At 40.1% G+C, this 24,929-nt stretch overlaps 1 protein-coding gene across 1 annotated transcript in view; it reads left to right on the forward strand.

Annotated features, from left to right (window-relative positions):
* The first annotated feature begins 6,279 nt into the window (after nt 1-6,279).
* Nucleotides 6,280-24,929, forward strand: part of cita (citron rho-interacting serine/threonine kinase a) — a 59,380-nt gene continuing 40,730 nt past the window's right edge. Inside the window, exons 1-14 of the mRNA XM_067236163.1 lie at nt 6,280-6,406; nt 7,182-7,307; nt 8,212-8,350; nt 8,671-8,846; nt 9,855-9,956; nt 12,049-12,191; nt 12,931-13,024; nt 13,372-13,578; nt 14,006-14,159; nt 15,722-15,908; nt 17,593-17,698; nt 18,953-19,096; nt 23,324-23,443; nt 24,059-24,229. Coding sequence (XP_067092264.1) covers nt 7,206-7,307; nt 8,212-8,350; nt 8,671-8,846; nt 9,855-9,956; nt 12,049-12,191; nt 12,931-13,024; nt 13,372-13,578; nt 14,006-14,159; nt 15,722-15,908; nt 17,593-17,698; nt 18,953-19,096; nt 23,324-23,443; nt 24,059-24,229 — 1,845 coding nt within the window. The 5' untranslated portion in view covers nt 6,280-6,406; nt 7,182-7,205. The remainder of the gene's footprint in view (nt 6,407-7,181; nt 7,308-8,211; nt 8,351-8,670; nt 8,847-9,854; nt 9,957-12,048; nt 12,192-12,930; nt 13,025-13,371; nt 13,579-14,005; nt 14,160-15,721; nt 15,909-17,592; nt 17,699-18,952; nt 19,097-23,323; nt 23,444-24,058; nt 24,230-24,929) is intronic.

Here is a 24,929-nt window from a genome sequence, read left to right on the forward strand (position 1 = left end):
GGACACATACTGAGGTAACACTGGCTCCTGTAGTCATCTCTACAAGGGACACATACTGAGGTAACACTGGCTCCTGTAGTCATCTCTACAAGGGACACATACTGAGGTAACACTGGCTCCTGTAGTCATCTCTACAAGGGACACATACTGAGGTAACACTGGCTCCTGTAGTCATCTCTACAAGGGACACATACTGAGGTAACACTGGCTCCTGTAGTCATCTCTACAAGTTGCACATACTGAGGTAACACTGGCTCCTGTAGTCATCTTTACAAGGTACACAGACTGAGGTACAAATGGAATGAAAGATCGATCTGATTGGCCTGATGTGCACCTCTGTTTTCTTCTCAAGCTGCGTTACTGTTGGCAACATGGGTGTATTACTAGAAGTGAAGCAGAGCCAAGCTTCACAGAATAGGACTATAATGACACCAGTGTGTTATGCCTTAGCTTGTTTCTTATTCCTGCACCTCTGACCCTGACTCATCCCCTCTTATCCAGCACCTCATGAGAAGGAGAGTCAGTGTTACACTTCTACCGACACAAGCACAGGTAACCACTCATTATCTAGCTCCATTTGTGTATGCACCGCAAAATGGAACTGAATGTGAGGACATTGTTTAATATGTTACAAGATTTTAATCAAAATAATAATAATATTTATATTAATCATGTTTAAAATACATGTTACATTTACGATCATTGGAGGAAGTGTGACTGGTGTACATATATGTATTACTATGGTCTATCACGTCCCTGAAGCTGGTCTCTTCTCTACTCCAGCTCAGTGACCTGGAGGTCAGGTTCATGGAGGGCTGCAGGGCCGGTGGAGACACAGACAGCCAGGGGCCAACAGAGGACGCTGTCTCACACACCACCAGGTAACGTCACCAAGCAAAGGAGTTAGAATGTTGCATCTCCGACATTTCAGTTTTTGTATGTGTATTTAAAAAGTGTTTTAAATCTATACATAGATTAGTAAATGTATAACTCCTGGGCTGGCTTTAGACTCCTTAGATAAAACAATGAGAGCACCACAACACACCCAAACCACCCTGTATTAAAGATGTGGAGTATAATACATAACATACATAATTGTATTTGGCCGTGATATACTCACTAAACACACTATGACTTAACATTACAACATTCGTCACACACCTCCCTTGGCATGAGAAATATCAAATGATGGGAGCGTAAGCTTTTTGTTGGCTGAAAAGAAAAGAACGCTAGCAAGATAAACCATCTATTGTGATTAAAGTCAATGATCACAGTAGAGTATAGTACAGTACACAGTAGAGTACAGTACAGTACACAGTAGAGTATAGTACAGTACACAGTAGCGTACAGTACAGTACACAGTAGAGTACAGTACAGTACACTGTAGAGTATAGTACAGTGCATAGTACAGTACACAGTAGAGGACAGTCAGAATAGTTGAACAGTTGTTAAGATCGGTGCCAACGACTCTCACCAATGTCTGAGATTTGTCATTTGTGCTGACGGTAATGGTACATAGCCTACACATGTCAAAACTGTAGACAGACTACTATTCTTTTACTATCATACTTTATTCTCTGCCATCATATCAAAACAGTTCATGTCAGGGACTAGCAAACCACACCAAGTCCTTGGCCTTAGTTGAATGTTTGTTCTTCCACGTATATGTATAAATGGGTTTAGATTAGTAATCTGTGATGTTTTGCTTCTACAGTTTCTAGGACAACAGTGTTTCATTCTGTGTTTAAAGCCCCAGTCCCTCCCACTCCCCAGCAGAGCGCTCCTTTCTCCTCAGACAGAACTCCTCCCAGAGCACCCAGAGCCTGGAGGACGACAACGACCCCAGGTAGCCCACCTCTCACCTCTCCTTCTGCGCGAACAAAGACCAATTCTGCCCTCTTCAATAAAAATGTAACAGTACTGGATTCATTTGGCAGACACTTGTATCCAAAGCAACTTACTTAGGGGGTATTTGAACCTACCACCTCTTCACATGCAATCAAATGCTTCACCACTAAACAGCTCCCATCCTTAATATTCAGTTATCCTGAAAGCATTGTTGTATAGTCATGTGTTGGTGTGTTCTATACATGGTCAGGTTCATCCATGTTTGTGTGTGCACGTCTACCTATTTCATGGGCTCTGACCAGCAAATTAGAACTACACACTTTTGATGCTTGATTTTCTGCTGCTTCTATATACACTAATTGTATGTTGCTCGGTGCCCAAAAAAAGAAAATCAAAAATGTCAAACCTGTGTGTCCATGACAGTTCTTGGCCCATGGCTCTCCGTCACAGGCGGAAGTCAGCGATCCAGGAGTGGGAGGGGAGCACAGAGGAGGCAGAGGTCAAGGAGTCGACCACCAGGTCACCACCACGGCCAGGGGCAAGAAGCACGGAGGAGCTCAGCCAGCTCAGCTCATCTGACCCTGTCTCTGTGGACCAGTGAGTCTTGGTAGTCTGTCAACATTGTTGTCCCTTCATTTAAACACAAGTCTCAGTGGCTGCACACCCACTTTACAACATGGCACGAAGATCTCATGGTAAGTGTGCACTTTGCTGTTGCTGCCTGCCACAGTCAAAATGTACTCTTCTGCGCAAGCAACGACTAACAAGCCAACAAGTGCAGTCTGTGTCCCAAGACAGTACAACCACATACTGTACACATCTCAAATACAGCATACACAAAAAGGTGAATTTTATAGATATCTTAATATGTAATGTAAAGATAAGTGCTGTGTACGGCGACCGTAGATCAAGTCATTAGTTGAGGAAGGCTGTTAGAAGGTGCATTTTTGGAATTAATGAAGGTCAGGGTCAAGGGTTTGACCTCAGTGGGGGCGTGGTCTGTGAGAACCAGGAAGGAAGGTTGGGCAGATGGACAACTGCACCCTGGATGAGCTGGCGAGAAGGGAGAAGTTGAGATGAGTGAGCACCGTGGCCTGGATGAACAGCTGGGTGGAAAACCTGGTCAGGAACAGTTGGATTGTGATGTTTCTCTGTGGTGTGATTTATAATCCTGCCTTGTATTTCTGTATTAAAGAGTTAAGGACATTGTCATATGGAGAGGACTATATTGATGTTACAGTTGCAAGGAATGTCAATGATGTTCTAGGTCTCAGACTTTCTCCCACCCTCTCTCTCTCTCTCTCTCTCTCTCTCTCCCTCCAGGTCGGTTATACCAACACAACAACGCCCTCTACAGTCTTGGCTGTCCCTTCTATGCTGTATTCTATTGGTCCTGGCCTTCTTCCTCCTCTGTTTCCTGTGGATTGTTTTGTCTCTTCATTGGGGATTTGCATATTCCCACCGGAATGGACACACTGCCATCTGAGAGCTACGTTCAACACTTCTGTGAGATACTAAGGATGGAGAGAACTTCACATGGTCCCATGGGATACAACACTGGCTGTAGAACTACTACTGTTATCACTTAAATCCTAATTACTCAGAGGTGGCTGCTGGTTTTGACTAGTACAATGTGGTCTCCTAAAAACACAGCCTGCTTGAATGGAATGAGTGGGGTGATATGTAACTGAAGCTGATGAATGGCTTAGTGAAGATTTTGTCAGTTCTAATGTGCTTGGCCTGATCTGGTTGGGTAAGGCTCATTAAACTAACAAGTGATGAACCCATATGGTGTTTGTCAAAGACATTCATAGATGGACATTGTTACAGATGTCATGTTTGGCTGTATGAAAATTTCATTTTTCTTCTGCATTTTCCTGTCATTAAATTTGACTGTCTTCACGAGTTAAGTAATAACTTGGTCTGATAATAAACATGGATAATAATAATAATAACAATTAAAATAATAATAAAAAAAAATACACAACTGTAGGGGGGTTTAATATTGGCCAAACAGCCCAAACTATACTGCGTGTGTATTATATTTGATATTAACCAAATATGCTGGAATTACAGTTATTTTAGTCTATTGGTTACATCAGAGCATGAATGGTCAAAGTAAAGTTAAATGAAATAGATATTAATAACATTGCAAATGAATGAAATCAATTACATGGCAAACATGTTACAAAATGAAGGTTTTGACTCTTACCTACTCTACCATGATTATTGTAAATCAGAAAGAGAAGAGGTGAGTAAGTAGAATGAGTAGGAGAAGCCAGAGCTGAGGCGAAGCCCTCAGGAGATCAAGAATCCACAGAACAATGCTTCACAATTCTCTTGTCCAAATGTCCAACTATTGTCTGTAGAACAACCAATCAGACCACATCTTGACATCTTTACTTATCAACATATAACAATAAGTTACACAATGATGTGTGAGACCCATCAAGTAGAGACTCTATCCAACAGCTTCAAATTTTTGCATATGAGAGGTGGGGTGACACCCAGCCTTACACAATGTATTTTCTAACATAACAATAAAAAAAAAACATTTCAAATTTAACCTTGGAAGGTGGTAGCCTTTGCTTTGTTGAAATGAGTGCATCACACAGATTTCCTGGTGCTATTGTAACAGACATGGTCTTGCAAGCTCCGTCAGAGGCATACGGGCAACTGTCCGCTCCGACCAGGAGTCGAAACTACCACCTCTGATTTCCCAAGCACCACCACTACCAACTACGCCAACGAAAAGCTAGTAATTATTTGTCGCGGGTGGCCTGTTACATACTTGAGGAGTGAGTTTCACCACACACTGGCTACACTATCATGCTAAAGATGTAAGAGGTCCTCAAAACAAAACTTTGGGAATACATTTGTAGGATTTGGTCCATAGTGCACTTCAAGAAATAGCTTTTTAAGAAAGAAATCCAACTGAGTATTTGAAGAAATAGCTATGTAGTTCATGGCATATCATTTTCAAGATTTTTTCAGGACATAATCAACATGTGATTATACAGGTGTAAACAAGCTTTGGCAATTATCATAATGACAGTTTATAAATGATACAAGCTACTTTATTCATAGACACAATGATAAGAGGGCATACAAAATGTTTCTCCCCTACAGTAAGTCTGGTAATACAAGGACAAGGTTTAAGGTTTTCACGATTTCACTATTTCGCACAAACCAGGAAAAATGCAATAATATGTCAGTAAAACTGTAGGCCTATATTCACAGTATTATGAATGAATTGTGGTTTATTTGGTAGTATTTCGTAGTGTGTCCGATTTTACTAATTGCATTATTTAGGGTGATCAGATTTGAGTTTGTGAAAAATAGGACACAGAGAAACACAAATATCCGACGAGGCAAAATCCCGGACATTTTTTAGGTCTCGAAAAGAGGACATGTCCGGGTAAAAGAGGACATCTGGTCATCCTACATTACTGTACAAAGTTAGAGGTGCGCTATTAGATAGATTCCCCGTTCCCCCCGTATACCTCAGGCTTCAAGTGGGGAGACCTGAGGCCAACCTATCCCTGCCCCCTCCCCATCTCGTACTTCTGAGTGGGAGACCTGCAGGCAGCCTGCCTAACTTCCAAAAGTAGAATCAGGGCGTCCACCTCGACCAGGTGAATTGACCCCACAGTTCCACACGGTGACATTATATCATTGACGTGACGTGCAAATGAGCGAAAGAAAACTGTTTGCGCAAATTTCACCATTCTGATTTTTTTGTGGGGTGCGGGCCCCTGCATTCCTGAATCCCATGTCGCCTATGCCTAAATCCGCCACTGCTTAGGGACATGATCCTCTTGTTTGAAGTGCCAAAAGCGGAACAAAAGGAAAGAACAAGCTTCTTTTTTACTCTGGTCAGACAGACCACCTTGTCCCACTAACCAGTCTGCAAAGTGAATTACAATAGGGAGAATGGCTCTGATTTAAATTGCTCTGATTCCCCCTATAGCTCTTGCTATAGGGGGAAGAGAGGAGCAATGGCTGGAAGAGAGGAGATGACATTTATATATTTAGTGTCTTATTTAATTTGTGATTTGTGATTTATTTATTTATGGTGTCAATAAAGCATTGAATTATATAGCTACATAAATTATGTATGTATTTATATAGGCTATTTAGTTTTGACCTCCATAATGTAGGACTATTTTCTCCTGTCTTCGGAAAAATAGGGTGAAGTTAATAAGTGTTTATTTTATATTATATATTTTTTTATTGTTTTTTTTTTTGTGTGTGTGTGTGTGTGTGTGTGGGGGGGGTTGTATTGAGACAACGTATTTCACCGGCCTCACACTCCTAAACAATAGGTGGCGATGATGCACTTCATGAATGTTGGTTGCCATCTGCCATGAAGAGCAAAACAAGAAGCAGCGTGACGTTAGCAGAGAACGCGCAAAAATTGAAAACTGACCGGAAGAAGACAATCAGGAAAGTTTCATCTAACGTCACATTTATGTACATTTTGAAAAAAATGCAAGCGTATACGCTTGATTTTCAAATTATCTAGACATTTTGACGTGAAAGGGTGCATGACGATTTGGTAAGTGAGACGTCTTCTCGAAAAGGAAAGAACAAAATACTGTCAATTAAATTTAAGTGTTAGGCTATGTTCGTGGCTTTCAGCGGGGATACATTGCTTATATTATACAGCTACTGTACTGTACATTTGCAAGATAAACACTAACCATTTACAGTACTGTACATTTGAGCTAGTTAACTGACTAGCTACTAGCTGAGTTTAGATGACATGGACGTCTTTACATTGAATAAGTATTTTTCGTATATGATGTCCACATTGTCCGTAGTATAAAAAAGTAATGGACACGGAGCGTTTGAGGAATTTGGTATAACATTTTTGTATTTCTTGTTGAAGCTTGTATGTAGCACTTTATGACTTTCTGTTATTGACTCCCCTAGCCAGCTATTAAGAGAAGCACTACGTCATCCACATCAACATATGAACGCGTATATTCATAGTCTCTCAATTCAAAAGCCGTCAATGAAAGCAGTCATTTAGTGTAAGATAGTGACACAATCTGACTCGAGAGAAAACACTTTTGGACGTTGTTCAGAGCACCTCTTTCGTCTTTATACTGATCGTTTGTTATTCATTGGAAATTCAGACTGTTGCTATATTTTTATGGTACCAACATAGACCCTGCATCCTAAATGCAATTGCAAGCTACATCCATCTCCCTCTCGATGTCTGGCTCCTGGTCATCTTGGGGCACATCCCTGGCTCCAGAGGATGCCTAAGAGAGCCTCCATCTGACCACATCTACTCACCTACTGCTGCGATTGTTTTGTTTTTCCAGGGTATCAGCTCTCAAGAAATCAAAATGCTGAAATTCAAACATGTGAGTCAAGGAACCATGAGAACACAGTCCCCCTCTGTGGATCCCATCACCAGTCGAAGCTCCCGCCTGAATCATCTGCTGCAGGTGAATATAGTCTACTGATGAGATCACGCCTCGCATGTATTCAATTACTACTTCACCAAAAAGATGTAGACACAGAAATGATACAAGCACACAATGTTAATCTTAATATTATGCAATCTTTTTTTGTTCCACATCATCTCTATCGTGTTTGTTGCGAAGAGGACATTTTATTTTCTGGAGAGGGAGTTTTCAGAGTCTTTGGTTAAACTGATGCAGTGTTTATGCCACAAATGGCCTCTAATGTTTAAAGATCATGCTCCCTGTTCCCTGTCTCGCCAATGTAGTGATGTGCATGATAAACAATTTGGCACAGAGGCGGATCATATGGAGGGATAGATAATAATTCATTATTGGCACTGAACCTAAAGGTATTGTAGAGCCCTGTAAAATTGTCATTGTATTATTTCACGATTCTTTTAAACATTTCTAGTTTCCCCCCCATAAAATAAAAGTGGTAAGGTGATATAATTAAAATAAAAAATGCTGTCTTTATCTAAGATCTCAGATTTAATGTCTGGATTCCGAAATTCAGTCTGCATTCTTGGCATTGCTGAATTTACAGGACCGTAATATTGTAAAATGTATTATTGGTCTTTGAACCTAGATGTTTTGAATTAAGTTACATGAGAATAACACACAGACAAAAGTATTACTTGTGACATGCACCAATGCACGCTGTGTTGAAATGGTGTAGCTTTGGTGGCTGATGCTGTCTCACAAGGCTGATGGACCCTTACAGCTGGAGGGTCTGGGAGGCCAATATTGGCCACTGAGGGACACCAGAATGTTTGCCAAGTTAAACTTATGAACAGTGGCTCTGCTTTGGACAAGTTTCCAAAGGTGTGAAATGCCCAAAAGCACAATGTCAGTGAGTTGATGGAAATACGTTTTATATTCCCTTTAGGGCAAAACCAGCTTACAGCGGCAGCATGGAGGAAGTGTTGGACGGGAGGAGCTGTTGGACGCTCTGGTTCTACTGTTCCAGGAGTGCACGTCCTCGGAACTAATGAAGATAGAACATGTCGCCAACTTTGTCAAAAAGTGTAAGCATTTGTAATGACACTAGATCTTATTCATATATGGAGGCAGTGGCCTGTAGTCTGTAATCATGGCCGTCTAGCAATCCTAAGTATAAGCCACATAACAAACGTCTTTGTTTTTATTTACTTTTGATTTAAGGGAATCTAAAAGCCTAAAAATACTACATAAGACGTGCGTTTCAATGCGTTTACAGACTTAGCTAATCAGTATAGAGCTTATCAGTGAAGAGCTAATCAGGAAGGGGGAAATAAATACTTATTCATTTCTGCAAAAGGTTTTTGCTAACTTTATGTGTGTGTTTTTGTGCATTTCTGACCTCCAGTCTCAGAGGTTGTGTCAGAGTTACAGGAGTTGCAACCCAGACTGCAAGATTTTCACGTTTGTGGGCTGGTGGGTCGTGGACGCTATGGTGAAGTGAAGGTTGTCCGGGAAAATTCCACAGGGGAGGTGTGTGCCCTGAAAGTCATGGACAAGGATTCTCTGAGGACCCAGGGAAATGTAAGTAAATTGCCCTAATTTGTACACATAAATATATAATTCATGCTACATCTGACGTTGTGGCTGTGTATGGTGTGCAAGAATGCAAAAACAAGTCTTTTTCCTAAATATTAAAAAATCTTGCCAGAACGGACTGCACCTCCACCATTTTTGATGTTGCACTTGAGATTTGGTGTTGTCCTATTTGCAGAATTATGCAGCGGTGTAGTTGAGATTTTGTTATTGTTGCACTGTGTCTTGTCAGAATTCACAACTGTGGACTTCTGGTTTCTTGATTATCTGCTGCTCTTACAATTTTCACTATTTGTATGTCGCTTTGTATAAAGTGTGTGCTAAATGGATACATGTAAACAATGGGTATCCTTTTTAGAAACAAAGACATTGATCAAATGGGAATTTGTAATACCTTAACAGTTCTGCCAAAAGTTTGACAACAGGAGTTTTAAATAGAGAGTTCAGCCACTTGCTGCTATGGGGGCGCTATTGTACTGTGAACACTTTTTTTCTGGGTGACCTGCAGACAAGAGTTTGAACTAACTGGCATCTACATAGTAAGCAGAATGGATGAAAGGGCTGTCTACCATAATCCAGTTGTATCTTGGTGGGTCTGGCTGGAAGAAGAATAGTGATTGTTTTGAAAGGTCTTCTTGAGCTAGAAAAGGCCTAATTCCTAGAAAAGACGTGAACAAGTGAATTGACTTAAATTTATTGGTGTGCTTATTGCACTTTTCAACGTTAACACTTGGAAATTATGAGTTTCCATTAGCCTATGTTCCATACATTTCAATATTTCAGTTCAAGTACAACATAAAAAAGACTTTTTAACATGGTTCTTGGGTACCCTATAGCGCCAGCATTTACAGGAAGAGTATTTGGCCCACGGCTCTATTTAGGTGGATGACTGAATTTTACAACTCACATTTTGATTCATTCACATAACTGAAAAGGGAAGTCATGTTTTCCTATTTAATTGATAAGCTGTGAATCTGAAGCATCATCCCTCTTCAGGTTGTGTTCTTTGAGGAGGAGCGGAGGATCCTGGCGCTGAACAGCAGTCCATGGATCCCACAGCTCTTCTATGCCTTTCAGGATCAGGACAGTGTTTATCTGGTAAGTCATCTGTCTCCTCTGCAAGTGTTCTGGAAGCGATCTAAATTATCTTAACATGAGTTGAACCATAGTCTTAGTAACTCGACTTCTAATGGCATGCTGACAGTATATTGTATTTAAAGGTGACAGTAACTTCTGACTGAAGTAAATAAGGATATCATATAAAAACAATTACATTTTGGAAGAAAAAAATCTTATTGTAGTAATTTAACTATAGACTGAATTGTTTTTATGAAGATAATATATGCATATTATAAGATATTATGAATTATAACAAGTTGGTAAGCTAGTCTGGTTGAGATAGATAAACACAAAATAAGTGCGTTAGTGTGACTAAACTTGCAAAGACTGACTTCTGTTGCTTTTTAAATGCAGGTACAAACCTGCATTTAAGGTACAAAACATAAAAAAGTGGACAATAGTCCACTACTGTGGACAATAGTTTATGCCTTAACCGCATGTGACAGTTAAATGACAACCGTCTAAAACTTTGTTTTGCTATTGTTTTCTAAGGATGGGTAGTTCTCATTGCAACAGAATGCTAACGATGTCTTATTTGATGTGAGATCTTTTGCGATTCTGTGTAGGTTTAAAGTGCCTAATTTTTTTATGTATTGGATATGAACTGTTTTCTTATCCCTGAGTACATATTGTTAGGCCAGCACTAGTTGTTAGTGATTTCACTGCCGTATCTGTAATGGAAACACTAAGAAGATGTTATACATGGTCTACAGTGTCGGTCTCTGAACGAGTCTTTCTTCATATTTGATAGTGTCTGATTGACAGTGTCTGACAACGTAATGGACTTGACATTCCTCTCTTGGTAAAAATAAGCACGGTGACATGTAGCTGCTTCAACCTATTCTTACATCTACAATGAACTTGTTTGACAATTAATGTATTGACTTACAACCAGGGTGGGTTTCCCATTAGCAAGCAAGAAGTGTGATGTGATTTTATCCCCCACAAATATTTCTTAATATTTCAGAGTATTTTCTCTAAATGAATACATGCTCAAGCAAGTATTCCAGGGGTAGTGAAACACTGCACACACTGCTATTATATATATATAATCTGCTCATAAATAGATTCTATGTTCTCTATATAATCTATGACAAACTTTACCGTCTCAAATAGGTGGGAAATATGTTTAAAGTCTGCTCAGGCTCCCCTATCTCCCCCAGGCTGCCGTTCTGAACTGTGAAAATACAGAGAATCCATCTTTGTTCAAGTGTCAGACTAGAATCTCTCAGTACCCTGTTGCTAGGTTACGTGTCTAGAAGGCTGCTGTTCATTCAGACTGCCTGTCCATTCATGTGCTGGAGATGTGTGCTTGGCTGCCAGAGAACTTACAACACCCAATCTGACGTCTGAGGCCCTTGCTTCCTGTTAAAAATTAGAAGGAATTAAAACATTGGGACATTTTAAATGCACATTCTGTAAAAGATGGGTGATTTATCAAATACAGTTAGGTCCATAAGTATTTGGACATTGACACAATTTTGGTCCCTTAAAAAGGGGGGGGCCACATATAAAATGTGTTGCAATTCCTACACCGTTCACCTGATGGATGTAAATACCCTGAAATTAAAGCTGAAAGTCTGCACTTAAAGCACATCTTGATTGTTTCATTTCAAATCCATTGTGGTGGTATACAGAGCCAAAATGATGAAATTTGTGTCAATGTCCAAATACTTATGGACCTAACTGTATATCGGATGTTGATGTTTCATTTTCTACCAGCTTGAGATGTACAAGCTGACCTGTTTTACATTGGCAAACCCAGTTGAGGAATTCATGTAATAGTGGGCCAAACATTACCATCAACCTTGTCCGCATGATTGCTGAATTGACTCTAAATGCACTCTACAAGACAGGAGTCTACTTAATCATAGCACCATAATGTATGAAAATGTTATGGTTTGAGGCATGTGCTTCCTCAAGTCATAACTTCCATAATGGTTTTCGTCATTTAAAAGAAAGACATGAATAAAACTTGCGGGGTGGATTACGTCAATTATAATCTGTGGCATAAATAAATGTAGATGTAATTTAAGATTCCCTCATTAGTATTTTATGTGTTAATGTGTAGGCGATGGAGTACCTTCCAGGTGGAGACCTCATGGCCCTGATGAACCGGTTTGATGACCATTTTGATGAAGCCATGAGCCAGTTCTACTTAGCAGAACTGGTGGAAGCCATTCATGCTGTGCATCAGATGGGTTATGCCCATAGGTGACGTCTTTATGATTGAATGCTTGTTATAGATGCACAAATGTATACATTTATGATTTTAAAGTGCATTTTATACAGACCTGATGATCAGTGACATTAGTTGTATTACAGGATAATGGTTCAACTGTTGACTTGTTTAGGTTGGGGGAGGGGGTCAAGCGGTTAAACAGACAGGCTTTTAAACAGATGAATGTTTGATTGCAGGAAAGGTGTGTAAATCGAAAAATAGCAACAATACTGTAGATGTTGTCAAAGTTTAAAATGACAATTGCAATTTTATTGATATGATCATATTAAATGGCTTCTTTTCACAATCTCTGTTGGTAAAAGAGTATATTTGTTCTTTAACCCTTGTGCTGCCTTCGGGTCACATGACCCAAAGGTTCATAACGAACCATCGTTGTTTTGACCCAATACAAAAACCGCTGTTGCAATGTGGGGGGTCTGAGACAGCCCAACGGTTAAAAGAAAATGCTGTAAATGCAGTAAAGTTGTCGCAATACGACGGTGGGTCACAATGACTGATGGGTCAGAATGACCCGAAGATAACACAAGGGTTAATGTGATGGGCCTTTCTGAAAGCATCAAATACAGGCCTATAGATAGATGTGTTATGTTTCATTAGCTTACTAGCATGTTGCACTCAATGACATGTATTATAAGACATACATCATTCCTGTTCCCAAACTACGCCTTTCCTATTCCATTTTCTGACATCTGTCCATTCTTACTCTTCCAGAGACATTAAACCAGAGAATGTACTCATTGACCGCACTGGACACATCAAGTTGGCAGATTTTGGTTCGGCTGCCAAACTCACAACTGATAAAAAGGTAAACGACATCCCAGTGTACTAGAATTTATTTTAGTAAATTAGTTAGTTTTAGGAGAATAATCAGTGAAAAATATTCCTTTAATTGTTTCTCAGCCAAAAATGACAAAATTCTATATATTTTCTCTTATAGAATGCCCAGTTAGCATCGATATCTAAAAAGCTAAATCAAAAGGAGATAGTGCCCTCTGCTGTCTGAATCGTTACAAATTTGTAATGCGATTTAATTGTCTCAAGAAGTATCGTTACATTCCCACTGCAGACAATACTAAATATACTTTACTTTTCTAAAAATACTACAATACTTTTTTTTGTCACCCTAAATGTGCATATTTGACTATGTTACAGGTTGTAGCTCCTGCAGTGCCTGTTCAAACCCCAGACTTCCTTTCCCCTGAGGTTCTGGCAGCCATGAATGGGGGGTCTCAAGATGGATACGGATCTGAGTGTGACTGGTGGTCGTTGGGTGTCATTGCTTATGAGATGATCTACATGAAATTACCTTTTACTGATAGCACCTCCTGCAAGACCATGCACAACATTAGGAACTTCCAGGTAGTGTCTCCCAAATGTGTAAATAATCATAATTTATGGTTATTTATAATATATTTTATTGGTTCAACACTTGTCTGTTGTGCAGGGGGCTAGCTCTGTATGGCGTTGGTAATAATAAACTGTGTGGGCTCAGTGACATTTCCCACAAAGTATTTTTATCTATTTAAGGGGGTGTCAAAACAAAGTGTATTTTGGAGTTGCGGCCTAAGCACTGTTTTTATGTCCATGAACACACTGAATAATCTATATTATATGTTGTTATATATAATCTACAAATGTTTAACGTGCAAATGATATTTTTTTACTAATTTCTTTTTAAACCTAAATATAAAACCTGTTTCATTTGTAAACAGTATCTATGCGAAAAATTGTATAGAACTGTCCTTTCTGATATTTAACCATTTTGTGCCTTTGGTTTCCCTTGCAGTCTTCCCTGAAATTTTCAGAGGAACCAAAATCTTCTAAACATTTTGTAAATCTAGTGCAAGGTTTACTATGTGCGACACGAGAGCGGCTGGGATTCGAGGGACTTCGGTGTCACCCTTTCTTCTCTAGTGTGGACTGGAACAATTTAAGACAAGGTATGCCCCTCCTAGCTGATCTTTATATGCAAAGCTTACCTGAACATGTAGATCCAACAATTTTCTTTAATTTACCTTGACAGTCGTAGACTCCTTCTATGTTAACTTGAATTTAATAGCAAAAAGTGCACCTATAAGTTTATATATTCACTTTTCTTTATTTTCATGTTTTAAGCCAAATCCAGAGGTATTAGTCAGTGAGCACCTCAGGGAGATTGGATTTTGTAACATTTTATTTGAATTATAACTAATGTTCCTAAAATATTTCACATCTTCATCCTCATGTCAAAGTCCCAAAGTGTTTGAGGCCTTGAACTGAGTCTACTAAGCTGCCTGGAAGTGCACAAGGTTGTACGACAACCTTTTGGGAGAATGTGAGCGTTCCGTAAATGATCAAATGTTTTATGACACATTAGACTGATGTACTGTCATTCTAAAACCTGTCTGTCTTAACCAAAGTTCAACTGATCATTTCTTTTAAAGCTAACAAATGTAAAAAAAAAAATATATATATATCTCGCACCGCATAGCACATACATGCACATACATATAGCAAACACAATAAGTGCTGGCAAAATTCTAATAATATATTTTAGTGGTCTAATAAGTGATATTCCAAATTGTTCCATTCTGACTGCTTACAATAATGTTGAGGAATGGGCAAAGCCTTTTGGCAAATAAATCATTAGATCCTGATTTGTTAGGGCAATTGATAGTTCTCACTCTCTCTCTCTTTCTCTCTCACACACACACGCACGCACGCACGCACGCGCGCATAGTGGAGGTGTTGGTGGTGAGATACTGAGATGCAGTGTGTCTAGCATGCAGCTAGCAGTTCCCAGGAAGGGTAGGAGTGTGTCAGACAAGGTCTTCACATGATCTTGATTGCTCAATCCCAGACATGACCAGTGAGATACTAGCTCCCAGTCTGTACCTGCATTGACAGATGTTATGGACACATTTAGAAATTATTTTTGTGACATATTTACAGCAATATATCAAAAAGCCATCACACTGATAAAGAATACCAACTGCTTGTGTCCTTCACATTTACACTAATGAATGTTTTGGACCAAAGTTAAGCCATTTAACCACTTCAACTGTGGTTATTTTACGAAGACGATTATTGAATTTTTTTGGCCATTCAAGATTCAGCAGATAATCAATGTGCTATGAGAACAATATGCTTGAAATCCAAGATGCTGTTTGTTTGGTATATTGATGGATTACGTGCTGTTGACAGTTGTGCAGATGGTTCTGACTCCAGCTGATTAGCCAGGGCTGCTGCAGTGAGGGGGAGGGAGGGAGAGAGGGAGAGAGGGGGAATAGAGTGTGTGTGTGAAAGAGAGAGAGAGAGAGAAGGCACAAGCACAAGAGAGGGAGCGAGGGACAGGCAGAGGCAGTGAGAGCTTGAGAGTGTGTGTGCTCGAGTTACCGCACTATAGCCTTACCGCCTCCTCCCCCCCCCCCACACGCCTCCCTTTCTCTTTCCTTCCCCCCATTTTCCACTGCCTCATTTGATGCACATTGACTCTGTTGCTCCCAATCCCCTTCTCCTGCAGTTCTCCCTCCTTTCGTCCCCACGCTCCGCGCAGAGGATGACACCTCCAATTTTGAGGAGCCGGAGAAACCCGCGCCCCGGCCAGCAAAAGCCCAACAAGGATCCCTGCCGTTGGGCTTCCAGGGCCAGGACCTGCCCTTTCTAGGCTGGTTCTTCAGCAGGACTTTAACAGCGCTGGCCAAGTCTGAGTAAGTACCCCCTCGCATTGCCAGTTGATGGTACCAACATGCCTTCTATAACCCGACGCTAAGCTTCGTCAGAAACAGGTGGTGGCAGTGAGCATGAGCCAGAGCAATCGCCACGGCAACAGTCTCAAGGCATCCAATCACTACATGCTGTATGCTGTGCTTTGTAGAAAGCTGTATGGAGGTGCCTGCTTTGCCCATTGCCTCCAGTGGGCTGGGCAGTTCCCTGTGTCAGACAGAGGTGGGGATCTCCCTTTATATAACACTGCTTATCACTGACTGGTCTTCTCCACCATTGTTAACATGTCTCTAATCTCCTGGTTTCGTTGTAGGGAAAGGAGGGGTTTGGAATGAGTCATTCTGTGTGTTTACCTGACTAGGAGATCAGACAGACCAGTGGGCTGGCATGAGAAGGTGCCTTGTGTTGTGTTGCCATTAGAGATGGTTGGTATTCTAGTGAGTGTGTCAGGGGTGTGTTTGCTGGGAAGGGGGTGGGGGGGGACCCCCCCGGTCTCTTTCTTCTCATTTCTGTGCTTGTGAAGCGGTGTAACTAAGGTTTTCCAAGCTGGTTTTGATCACCATTGATCTGTGCAGCATTTAGTTTACCATCTCCTGTGGGGTCTATTGTCCTCACCTATAGCACTGTTCTTAAGATGGTTCATTGTGCTTTTGCAATGAGGATGCAGACAGCAGCAGCAGGAGGAGAATGTCTAAATGCGCTACAAGATTAGTCAGAGAATGGATGGCCCTAGATTGGGGAAGAGAATGTATTTCTATGGTAACCAGGATGTTTTTTAGTCCCCACCCCCACCTCGCTGCTTTTCCCACCCCTCTGGTTTTTCTTCCCTTTCTGCTGCTCTTTCATTTCTCCAGCCCACACCACTGCACAGCTCTCCTCCATCCCCACAGTCGTCTGGTGGTGTGAATGAAAAAGGGAGAGCAATCAGTCCGTGTTCTCTTCTGCATGTTCAAAACAAGGCGATGGAAACCCACTTCACAAGACCTAATAGGGATTCCTCAGAAGCAGAAAACACTGAGCCGTAATGGAACCCAGGGGAACCTTTCTAGGGTTTCTTATGCTTGTGTTTTTGTAGTTTCCAACAAGAAAATATAGAAAGTTTAAGAAGGTTCATAAAATATAAAAAAACTAAATAAACTTGGTTGGACAAGTATCCACCCTGGTGAGGGTTAACGAACTGCATTCACAGTCATACAATTCATTCATTCATGTAATTCATTCATCAGAGTGAATTGTTGTGAATTCAGGATACGTTCATCAGATTCTGTAGGTTTCTAATTTTCAGAGCAAAAGACTCAACCATAAGCACCATATGTGTTGTCCAGATACATTCATTGAGTTCAGATGAGTCAGCTTTCTTGACAAAGGTAAATAACTCTGCAGGTAAAGCTGATAGGTTACTTACTAAACAGGTAATCTGTTTTTTGAAAGCTTAGCATCTTGGGGGAGACTGATTAGCAATGATTTTGCCAGCAAGTAACATTCCCATAGATACATAATAATCAGAAGAGGTAGGTACTATTGACACCACCCAGTTACATTTATATTTTCACTTTATGGCAAAACATATTTATCAGGATTTCCTGTAAAATTTCACCTTTTTGCACAGGACCATTGTTTTCATAAGTTCATTTTTGTGTCAGTTTTTAAATATTTTTTTGCTCTTAGGTTAGCTGCTGCTGGCTTCAACTCCCCGGCCAAGACGAACTCCATGGAAAAAAAGCTTCACATCAAAAGCAAAGAACTACAGGAAACTCAAGACAAATGTCACAAGGTTGGTGCTGCTGCTGGACCCCTTAAATGAAAGGGCATTCTTGAATCTATCCAAGTTTCACCTTGTGAAATGTGTCAATCATCAAATTAAACTGAAACAACATGCTTTTTCCTACCTGGCTAAACACAACACCTCATATTGGTATAAATGAATTGTAAAAAAAAAAAAGAAAACGTTATTAAAAGATTGATTGTAGTATCAAGCATAAAACAGGACTACATTATTGCAGTTGGCTGAATCCATAATTTTTTTCAGCAAGTATTTTGCAAATTTATATCTTTGTCCTAAGTCTTTTGTTTTGGTTATTTCAATGGAAATATATGTTGCAAGTGTACACCGATAAGCCATAACATTAATACCACTGACAGGTGAAGTGAATAACACTGACGATATCGTTATCATGGCACCTGTCAGTGGATGGGATATATTAGGCATGAAAGTAAAAATGTTCTCCTCAATGTTGACGTGTTAGAAGCAGGAAAAATGGGCAAACATAAGGATTTGAGCAACTTTGAGGACAAATTGTACGTAACGTCTTGCTGCCAGATACAGCACACCTTCAGAGAGGGAGGGGGGGGGGGCAGTGCCCCTATGACAACATGCTTGGACCTCCTTGTGACCCCCCTAAATGTAGAGTGTGAATAATTATAAACATGGTATTTTGCCAGTGAAGAAAACTATACGACAGCAATAATGTTTAATGTAACTGGTCCCTCTAATGGTACAGCTGGCTTTATTTTTTGGGGTGAAACACGGCAGATTCATAAACTAAATTGTAATTTTTTTATGCGACTAGCTCGCGCTGTTGGCTGGTTCTCAAAAATTCCATGCGTCTAAGGCTTACTATAGGTAGTCACAGATAATTTGTGTTTGTTAATGATCAAATTAACCTTTAGAACTTCAGAGTAAAACACAGCACGCATCTGTCTAGTCCATTTTTTCACTATAATTTTGTATTAAGATTCATGGGATTACAGGGATCCATACGGATCACAGAACTATGGCATGCAACCTGCAGAATACTTTGGCTATCGGCAATTTGGCTATTGACCTCCCACATATATCTCAGTTTTTTGTTAATTTTGTATTATTATAATTTTTTTAAACTTTTGCCAGAAAAGGGATATTGTGTCTAGACACAGGGAAATAACCCATTCAATTAATTTTGATAAAGTGGTTGGAAGTGAATAGTTTGAAGTGTGTCTTTGCCAGGCATCATCATAAAAGTGCTCCATGTGTTGTGTGATTGAGAAGATGGAGCAGGAGATCTCCAGGTTTCAGCGTAAGATGACAGACCTGGAGTCGGTGCTCCAGCAGAAGGATGTGGAGCTGAAGGCCTCTGAGACCCAGAGGAGCATCCTGGAGCAGGACCTCGCCACCTACATCACAGAGTGCAGTGTGAGTAATCAATGATGCTTGCTTTTACGTCAGTTAGTTTGATACAACCCCCACCATTCTACCTAACCCCTTCTCCACACTCATTGAGTAATTTACATTTACATTTAGTCATATAGCAGACGCTCAACTATAGGGATGCAAACTCATCAGGGGTGAAAAAGGTGACAGATTCATACAAGTAGGCTGTCACTAGAATGTGCAGCAGCCTCTGCAGCAGCCTCCACCAGGTCCTACAATCCACCCGGCAAGTAGTTTAAGATGCGATGGAACGGTTGACGAAAAACAAAATCACCGATAAAATAATATATATATTGACTGATTTACTGAATAATTTATTCTATCCGCTACATAGTTAACTACGTACAGCTAGCTAGGAAGCTAGTTACGTTCATTCGCTGTTAGCGTTCTTGTTTGGTGGTGGTTTGAAGGGTGGTGATGGCTAAGCATTAGGTGGCTACTACGTTGATTGGTGTTTCTATATGGTTTATGTGGTTGGTTGACGTGCCCCAGCATCACTAAAAAGTTTAAAATATTCCAGCTTTTTTAATGCTGGAATCTGCTGCCCCATGGCTCCTCCCCCAGTCCTGATTGTTTTTATTGACCTTGTCTTGCAACTCGCTGCCTCGCTACTCCATTATGTTAATGAAAATTGGTAGACAGACCCCTTTTTGCTGTGTTAAAGATGGCATTTAAAATATATTCAACCATTTATTCCCATTAATCTACACAATATTGAATTGAAATAGTAAACAAGTACAGGTTAGCAAAATGTAAAATAAAATATATAATTTAAATAATCAGGAAATACAAAATCATGCAGTTGGTTGAGACTGCAGGTTAATGGAATTCCATAATGATTAATTATTCCATTGACTTAGATGCGACTTTGAAAGTAACTAAACACCAAAAATAAGTCCCTGTAAAGTGAAGTTTTTTGTCTAAACATGTATTGCTTAAACACATTACAAAGACTGTGAACTATGTAGTACTGAATTGTGGAGTTAGACCGTTAAACAGTTTTTCAAAAATAAAATGTTCAGGATTTTTGGGGCGGGGCTGAAACCATGCCTTAATGACGCAATGGAGGCTGAGCATAGCTCCTCCCCTAACACTAGTAACTAAAGCGCATAAGGTGTTATTAAAATGAATAAACTTATTTATTGATAGACTAACGTTATTTGGCTATGTTATGCTAGTTACATATCGATAACATGCTACTCTAGCTTGCTAACTTGCGTAAAAAGGGAGAACAATTACCATTCGGTTTCAGACCGAGAAGGACGAGACTGACCGGTCAATGTCCTCTGAATTTGATTCTGGCTCGTGAGGCTCAAACTTATATGGCTGTGTAAAGCCAATCCTGCAAGGAGCATCTATTTTTGTTGTAGAGTTTTTGTTGTGGAGTCTAACCCTTTTGTTGTAGCGGTATTTGACAGTTGAGAGAGGAGAAGTTTTCTTGCGAGTGGGCGTGGTTTCAGCAACCTCAGCGGAGTTTGACATCTGAAACTTTTTTTCAAGACAAATAGCCGTGTTCATTTATCACTTCGAGTGCTTAATGAATATAGCCCTAAAATGAATATTCATGAAAAATTCCCACTCACAACTTTTCACCAGAAGGCATTTAAATAATAACTGAAGGGATAAGGCTGAAATTGTGTTGTTACTCTTTAAGATACTAATACTAAGCGGATGCTAGTGATAGTCATACCGTCGTATAACTGTCAGGTTTAGCATTAGGTGAAGAAAGTTCTAGCAGTTTTGTAGTCTAAGGGAGGTAGCCTATGTCAAGTGTCATTACAATAGCTAGCTAATAAAACTTAAGCAAGCATGTCTTGGTCAGTAACTGCCACAATGTCAAATCATGTACTTGTATTAGATGGTGTTTAGATCTTTTAGTTTTCACCCTTTATTCAAAGTTGTACCACAATACGCTACTAACCAGCAGGGTTGAGGAATCTAGTCAGCTAGCAGCACTAACACCTAACAGAAGCTGGAGGTGGAGCAATATGCTGAGAGAGGAGTGGCTTTACTCTGCATCTAGCTTGTTCTCGCCATCTGCTGGTAGCTTGGAGTAGTTGAATAATTTAATTTTCTTTTTATGTTTTCAGTTGCCATGCTGGCTAACTAACTTACTACATTCAGAGGAATGTTTGAGTAGGGGAAAATATACACTAGCATTCTGACAAAATGCCGCTGTCGAAATGATTTATAGTATAAAGACTTTAAATGTTAAAAAGTTGATATGTAAACAGTGATTTACATTTAGTCATTTAGCAGACGCTCTTATCCAGAGCGACTTACAGTAAGTACAGGGACATTCCCCCGAGGCAAGTAGGGTGAAGTGCTTTACCCAAGGACACAACGTCATGTGGCATGGCCGGGAATCGAACCAGCGACCTTCTGGTTACTAGCCCGATTCTCTAACCGCTCAGCCACCTGACTCCCCGATTTACCCTCATTCTATATAACGGCCCACTTTGGGAGTTAACTGTCCACTAATATCTCTAATTATCTGGTGATGGACCATGCTTATTTAACATACAGTCTAGCGTAAGACACAAATACTGAAAAGCTGCAGACTGAACCAAAGCCAAATGGGGAAAATGATAATTTACATAATAAAACTCATTTTATTATGTTACGACCCTCTCTTTGGTTCCTCCCTGTCTAGAGAGAGAGAGAGAGGCCTGATACATAAATAAAATTTACTTGGAGGGTGTACCTTGGACAGAAATGAATGGTAAATGTTCAAATACAAAAAATTATATGAATTACTCAACAAACGCCACAGGGGAACACGGGAACAAAGAAACTTTATAAATAAGAGTGTCCTATCTAACCAAAACAGCACTATATTAAACACATGGGGTGGCACCCTTTCCTTACCTAGTGATTATTAAGAAAGGTTTGCTGTGTGATGAGGTGTATGCCCATGGGCAGTTTACCTATTCCAAAGCCCCTGTGCAAATGAACCAAAAACCAACAAAAAGCCTAAACGAAATACCACGCATTGGCAAAAAACGCAAATTTAAACACGAAATTAGATGATGATTTTTTTTAAATATTAATTTTTGCCTCTCTTAACTGCTTCCATAAAAACAGATTCCAAATCTATTAATAAAGACTTTGAAGGCCTATTCATTATTTTCTAATCACTTAAGTCACCTTGTGATAAGTTGGTACTATGTCATTGATTCTATATACACTTAAAATGAGCAGTTAGAATTATCAATATTTTATCAATTAAATTGATGCAACAGTTGAACTCATATTTTGTATTGCATAGATAGCCAGTGACATTGACATCTCGAGAGTAAATAATATTTGTGATAATTTAAATTGTTGGGTGTGATGGTACACAGCGATATACATTTTCACATTTGCATGATAGACAAGTTGACAAGATACACAAGCCTGTGATTCTGAAATGCTGGTATGGAATCTGACATCACACACGAGTTGGCATTATGCCGGCTTTGTTTGGTTCAGTGTAAACAAGCAGAGCTGGCATAATGACGGGTCTTTTTTAAGGCAACATGTGGGATCTTTGTGTAAATAGGTCCTTAATGAAGTTAATACTGGGACTGGAGGGGCACACAGACAAATCACAAATACAATATTTAACAGACAGACAGTAGTGGCAAGAAAACTGAAAAGTTCTGTTTTCTGTTTCCTTATTACTCCAAATAAACAGCTATGGGAAAATGTGTCTAAACTTTTGACTGGTACTGTATGTACCTGTTTATCATGTTTGGGAATCTAGACACAACAAGTTGTCCATATTGGAGATTCTGGGTTTACCACTTTACGTTGCTGGCTTTGTTACCAAGTTGGTGTAACTTGGTCGGTTCACCCCTCAAAGAGGCCACTCCAACCATGACAGTTAAGAGCGTGTAGAAGCCCTGAAAAGCTCAGGTTTGCTGCCGCAACAGAACAGGACATGCTAGCATGACAGACAAATGAGTTGTGTTGCTAATAGTAAGATCTAAAACTGGCATCTTATTTCTTGGCGAAAGGATATTAAGTTAGCACGATATCCTGAACGACGATTTTACAGCTATTCTCCCTATTCCCTTTGTCACATATGCAAGTGTTCATCTGTTAAGACTCCCTATGTTTCTTAAAAAGAAGGATCGTCGGATAGGAGCAGAGATGAGATGTTGACAGTTTTCATGTGTTTATGAGACACAATTTAGAAAATTTGATTGTTTTTTGTCTTTCCTACAGAGCTTGAAGCGGAGTTTGGAGCAAGCGCGTGTTGAGGTTTCTCAGGAAGATGACAAAGCATTGCAGCTTCTGCATGATATCCGGGAGCAAAGCAGCAAGCTCCAGGAGATCAAGGAGCAGGTAATGTTTTCCAAAATTCAAAACATTCTGTTCACAGGACTTACTTTTCCAGTTGTTGGCACTAGAACATGATTTGGTCTCACAATTCTTTTGTGGTATTATCCCATTGGGATTTCTGGGATACTTGGTAGACAAAGCTGTAATTAAAGATGTATTCAAATTGGATCCCTTGGGCCTTATATGCCAATTTGTTTTACAGATTTTAGCCAAGCCACATTAGGTGGCAACCACTCATCCAAATTGTGTATCAATTCCCATGTTTAGCACTGAGAAAGGTAGTGACTGAAGCCAATGTAATTTACAGGGATATAGAATTGAATTGGGAGTCAGGGAGTCAGGTGGCTGAGCGGTGAGGGAGTCGGACTAGTAATCCGAAGGTTGCCAGTTCGATTCCCGGTCATGCCAACTGACGTTGTGTCCTTGGGCAAGGCACTTCACCCTACTTGCCTCGGGGGAATGTCCCTGTACTTACTGTAAGTCGCTCTGGATAAGAGCGTCTGCTAAATGACTAAATGTAAATGTAAATTGAGAATTGAAAGTAGAATTTTAACAGTATTTCAGTCTGACTGCACCACTGCTTCACACCCCTTCCTGACTCCACGTTCTCTGTGGCAGGAGTACCATGCCCAGTTGGAGGAGATGCAGGTGACAATCAGGCAGCTTGAAGAGGACCTCTCTGCTGCGCGTCGGAGAAGTGATCTCTACGAGTCTGAACTCCGAGATTCGAGGCAGACCGCCGAGGAGCTGAAACGCAAGGCAGCGGACTACCAACAGAGAATCCAGAAGGTGCGTTTCTGTTGGCAGTGGAAACCAGAGGATAGGGTGTTCACTTTTGCAAGAACAGATATAGCCTGTGTTGTTACATGGGTGTATTAATTCACTGTTAATGCTCAACATTAAAAGCAAAGTATCGAATGTGTTTGAGAAGCACTTTTTGTCATATTTGCCTAAATCAAATTCACATCTTGATAGCAACCAATACATATACAGGTTTGACGGTAATATGAAATCAATCCGACATCTGTGGGCATTGTAAGACTGTAATAAACACAACAAATCATTAGGCCGTACCCTGACTAATGATTGGACGGGCTACCTGTCTGTCTACCCACCTACGTGCACGCAATTTGCCCCTGCACTCAATGCCCGTTACTGTAGTTTTGTGGGAGTGGGTTTGAAGGGAGGGGGTGGGATATTTTGGGTTGAATTGTGACAAACAGAAGCTGAAATTATTAACTTTATAAAAGAGCAGAAAAGTGTTAACACTGAGATAAAAACGACAAGCGACCTGAAAACATTTAAACTAGTGCTGTCAGTTAAACGCGTTATTAACGGTGTTAACGCAAACCCATTTTAACAGCGTCAATTTTTTTATCGCGAGATTAACGTTCTTTTTGGCCTAGCAAACTTTGTAGTTTTTTTTACATGCTGTTGCAACAACTACTGACGTTAGAAAAACACCACACCGGATCTAGCTACCGTATTT

Source organism: Osmerus mordax, chromosome 1 (genome assembly GCF_038355195.1).
Source record: "Osmerus mordax isolate fOsmMor3 chromosome 1, fOsmMor3.pri, whole genome shotgun sequence".
NCBI lineage: Eukaryota > Metazoa > Chordata > Actinopteri > Osmeriformes > Osmeridae > Osmerus > Osmerus mordax.